The 4,811-nt window shown below is 39.1% G+C and overlaps 1 protein-coding gene across 1 annotated transcript; it reads right to left on the reverse strand.

The window, feature by feature from the left end:
* Positions 1–587: 587 nt before the first annotated feature.
* Positions 588–4,387, reverse strand: LOC112140954 (serine-protein kinase ATM). The gene is made up of 8 exons (XM_024263986.2): positions 3,677–4,387; positions 3,241–3,390; positions 2,985–3,150; positions 2,445–2,531; positions 2,254–2,368; positions 2,095–2,158; positions 1,884–2,026; positions 588–1,803 (listed from the first exon to the last, which is right to left on the reverse strand). Exons 1-8 carry the CDS (start codon positions 3,803–3,805, stop codon positions 1,623–1,625), a joined length of 1,035 nt encoding a protein of 344 aa, XP_024119754.2. The 5' UTR covers positions 3,806–4,387; the 3' UTR covers positions 588–1,622.
* Between the last annotated feature and the right edge of the window lie 424 nt (positions 4,388–4,811).

Raw genomic sequence — 4,811 nt, forward strand, 5'->3', positions numbered from 1 at the left:
CTGACTCTCTGTCTACATGAAGGTTAAAGTCACCAGTTAATAAAATTAAGTTGAAGGAAGTGAGAACAGATGCTAAAAGCTCCTCAATAAAAACAGTTTGGGTTTGGTCGTCTGTTTACTGTGTTGTTGCATAAAATTGGAGGGCTGTTTAAAAACAAAAGCATTGTGTTTAAAGCTGTGGTACTGATGCAGTACCACCCCCTTTTTTGCCCTCCCTGGTTGAAAAAACCATGATGGGGGGAGGTGATGTCTGGACAGAATGTCTGTCAGCCGCTAAAATATTACTTCCCAGTGGACTGGGATGGATCCCATAAGCTTTAGAGAAAGAGGGTCTGTTCCAGAACAGGTTAAAATTGTCAATATACACACGTGACACAAGCAGGAGTCGTTGCTGTGTGACATTATTGATGCACTTTGGAAATGTGTCAAAACTAGGGATGTAACAAGTGATCGACTTGAACAGATTTTTATTCCTATGATCCAACCAGACTGATCAGAGACAAGTTGTTCATCAAATCAACCTAAACTATGATAAAATTGTTTCAAAATAAAAATAAATCGATTAGATTGATCTTGGGAAAACAACATTTGAATGGAGACATGGTAAGTTTATGTAAAAACAGTGATGACAACAAAAAAATGATCAACCACCATTACAGTTCAATGTGTAGAAACACTATGAATTAAAGATGTGATCATACAGTGTGGTAGAATGTTCTAATAATGTTCCCTTTGGACTATTTCAATGTAGAAAACAACAGTGGCCTGAACTTTATGAAACTAAAATGTGAATGGATTTGACATTGTTTACTTGTTTTTGCACATATTTGGCTTATTATCTTGAAGAAATACAAGGAATCTGGAAAATGTCCTGGATCTATTTTGAGTCAAGGAATCAGATTGTAGAAAATAAATCAATATCCACTATGAATTGTATCCTTAACCATTGATGATTATATGAACAAAATCAAATAGTTAAGATTGTTATACTCATCAACCCATCACTAGTTCACATAATTCAGTGTAAGGTGCCACAGTGCATCAAAATAAAAGCAGGTCCAATTAGTTTGTGATGCAAAAATGCAAAAAACTGTTTTAATCTCACTGACTTTTGTTGTTCTAGATGAGGACTTTCCAACTTTTCAAGGTTGTGTAACTAATGGTCTGTTTTCATGTTTGCAATAATTTCAACTCAGTGATGTTAAAGGAAATCCGTCTTATTCACAGTAAAAACGATCTCTCTGGAAATGACCCTTTAAATTAATAGATTTTTCTTGGAGAAAATGCTTGACCCAGGAACATATTTTCACTGATTCCAGGATGAGGTCATATCTCAGCTGAAACTGTATAACCATCACAATCTTCACTTTTTTTTTAGATAATCTGCAACTCATCAAAATTTTAAAGCCATTTGACAAAAGCAAAACAGACTCTTCACAGTGAGCAATAACTAATACGTTTATAGTAAACAGAGAGCTCACATGGAACTGGATTTAAAAAAAAACAGACATTACAGAAAAATCCTTCTTTAAACCGCATCTTACTTGACCTTTCACAATAAAGTGCAAAGGCTGTCTCTGGTGGAGCTGATCCATCACAGTGGCTTCTTAAGTATCACTGCTCTACACCCAGGCCTGCCACCCTGGGAAGAGTCTGCTGAGGTTTTTGGGGTCCATGGCTTGCTGAATGAGCAGGTTGACCTGTCCGCCCACACTCAGCACCGCTCCATCCTCCACCCCCTTCAGCTTCTCCTGCAGGCGCAGCAAAACCCGCTCTGCCACCTTGTTAAAGCTCTGACTGTCGCTGCGGGAAATGTTGAAGAAAAAATACAATTCTAAATCTCTTCAAACACCTTCAGATCCTGTGTTTATTTGGTCAATCACCTGGATTTATGGTGGTTGTCGATGTCGACGCCTCCCATTGTGGAGCCAAGAGTAGCGTTGAGCTCCTGCTGCTCGTCGTGCTGCAGGTGGAAGGCCTTCAGAGGGTTCATGGTCCAATCAAACAGAGGGTCGTACAGCAGCACCTACGAATAAAACCAGCAGGTTAGAGACAGAAGATGCAAATGTGTTCTACTCTGCTCCGGCCTCCTACCTCCACAATAGTCAGCAGAGCCTCTTGAGAGCTCCTCATCACTTCCATCGTCTTCTCACAGCATCTGATCAGAGACAAATCTGAAGCTCATGAACACCATCCACCTTTGATAACTGATCACAACCAAAAAGAGAGAAAGCTCCTCAGGGGAACAATCACCTCCTGAAAACTCCCTCCACTCCTGTGATGCCCATCCCGTCCACGATGTCTCTGGAGAGCCTGAAAGGAACCGTCTCAGGGGTGGGGAGGATCTTCCCCTGCTCAAAGGCAACTCCTGAACACAGAAACACATGAAGAGGTGTCGAAAAACTCCCATCAGACGACTGGCATGCTGGAAGTCAGAAGATTACCTAAATCGATGTGCACCAGTTCAGCCGTCTGCTCGTCGATCAGAATGTTCTGGATGTGTCTGTCGCCCAGACCAACAATGTAGCCAACTGCACGGAAGAAACACAAAGAAGATCATTTTCTCACGACAACAAAAGCTTTTCATACTGCCAAAACTGAATCTTAAGAAGGTAAAAAGACCCTTGTTTCAAGAAGAAATTAAAATTTTCAATAGCAAAATAATCTTAGTTTGAGAAAACTTGTCTTCTTAGTAGCTAGAATTTTTTCTTAAAATATGAAGATCATTATTCTTACCCCATCAGCAGAATATTTTTTTTTGCTTATTTAAAGGAAATCTAACGAGAATGTTTCATGTTTTCTGTTTTTGCAGTGCTTAGTTTTTATTTCTAGTTTGCACTCAATTGCAAGATTTAACTTTTTGCTAATGCTGCAATTTACACCATGACAAGTGCAGTAAAAACAACCATTGTTTCAACAAGATAACATTCCGATTCAATGCAGGAAGTGTTGGGTCAACACGTTGCTGTGGCAACGTCTAGTACCTATAGAAGAAGTGGCAACGCTGCGGGTGTAAGCCAGCCGCCTCTCCATCCACAGCGCAGGGTCCAGGAATCGCTCCATGCAGAAATACCTGAAGACCGGCCGGAAGTTTTTGCACACATTCATGTAGGCCTCCAGCCTGTAGTCGAACCCCAGACTCTGAGCCTCCTGCAACCGCAGCAGAAAAAGTGGATAGAAATCAGGAGTTTATTTAAGAGTCTGTAGTGTTTAGTTAAAGGAATCTTTCAATGTAAATACCATCATTTTTTTACGGCAGGCCAAGTTAGTCCAGTCCTGAGGTCGGAAGCGTTTGTGGGCGCCTTTGTTCGGATCTGCTAGAAACTCCCCGATGGGCATGGTGCCGGAGCACCACTCCAACACGCCGCTGCGCTGCGAGAACGGCACCACCTGGATCAAGGGTTAACAACAAGGTGAAGCTTACAAAAGGAAGCTCAAAATGATAAATACCCATTCCGATCATCTTTTAATCTATTTTTAAAAGTATCCCTAGTGGTCTTTTAATTATGATTATGGTGTTTTTAGCCAGAATCTAGGACTTAGTTTCTGTAGAGTGGCAGAAATTCAGTTTTAAGCTAAATAATGATGTCCTCAATCATCAAAACAATCTCATGTTAAAAACACAATTTCCATCAGAGTGGGTGTTTACAGACGAGCATTTTTCCTCAGGAACAACCTTGTATCTTCGGATGTTGAGCTTCCTCTTCCGAGTGTCCTTGTTGCGCTGCAGCAGCATGGAGCACATGCTGAAGACCTGCTGCATCACTGCGTCCTGCCGCATGTCGTCCTGACCCTGTTCACACATTGAAAAGTTCCCTTTTACAAACAAGTCTACTTGATTAACCCTAGAACATTATCGCTATAAAAAGTTACACCATCACATTTGCTGTGAAATTTTTACCCGGTATAATATACCTAATAAAAAGGATTTGTCATTAAAAATAGATCAAATTATGACAACATATGATGAATTACAGTAGTTTTACTTTATTTTCAACTGTGGTTTCTAAAACCAAAATGGAACATAAAAATGACTGAAAATTACAAAAAAAATTAAGGAATTTAAGAACAAAAAATTCAGTTAAAAAAAAACACAATAATACTGGAGCCTTGGCCTTTGGTCCACCCATTCCTGGAACATGTAAGAATTACCAAGGTACTCATAACATATATATCCTGTAAATACTTTACCTGGCGATTGTGCTCTATGGTTAAGATGAATGAGCAGTTTCCACTAAATTTAATTTCTAAATTTGGTTTTATCTCATATTTTGTCCCAAGAAGGGATTCAATATTTGCAATAAAAACTGACAATAATACAGACTTTTGCATGAATGCAGTGTTTTTGCTGCATGTGGTTGGTGCTTTTTAATCCCTTCTGTGCCATAAAAACAAAAAACAAACAAAAAAAAACAATCTGAGTTGTGATTCGTCCATGTCTCATTCCAACAGTTTTGTCTTTTTAAATGTTCCTCTCATTTGTAGAATGCATTTACGATCATTCAGGTGTGTGACCACAAACGCACATTTGAGGATGGAGAGAAAGATTTTTGAAAATCTCTCCAAACCCTAGAGATGATTTTTGATTTAACAGTATAAAATTATACTGTTTAAAAAAAATTAAAACCATTTTCTGTCAACTGAATAATCCTACATCTAAGACAATAAATATGCTCTAATCCAAAATATTCTGACCTCAAAATTGAAATCAAACAAGAAGAAGAAAAGGCAGACATGCTTGTGTTTGCACGTGCATGAATGTGCACCCACACTCTGTTTATTTGTCCAGGTACCTAATATATTAAAAGCAG

The sequence above is a fragment of the Oryzias melastigma genome, unplaced genomic scaffold, assembly GCF_002922805.2.
Source record: "Oryzias melastigma strain HK-1 unplaced genomic scaffold, ASM292280v2 sc00693, whole genome shotgun sequence".
NCBI classification, from domain to species: Eukaryota; Metazoa; Chordata; class Actinopteri; order Beloniformes; family Adrianichthyidae; genus Oryzias; species Oryzias melastigma.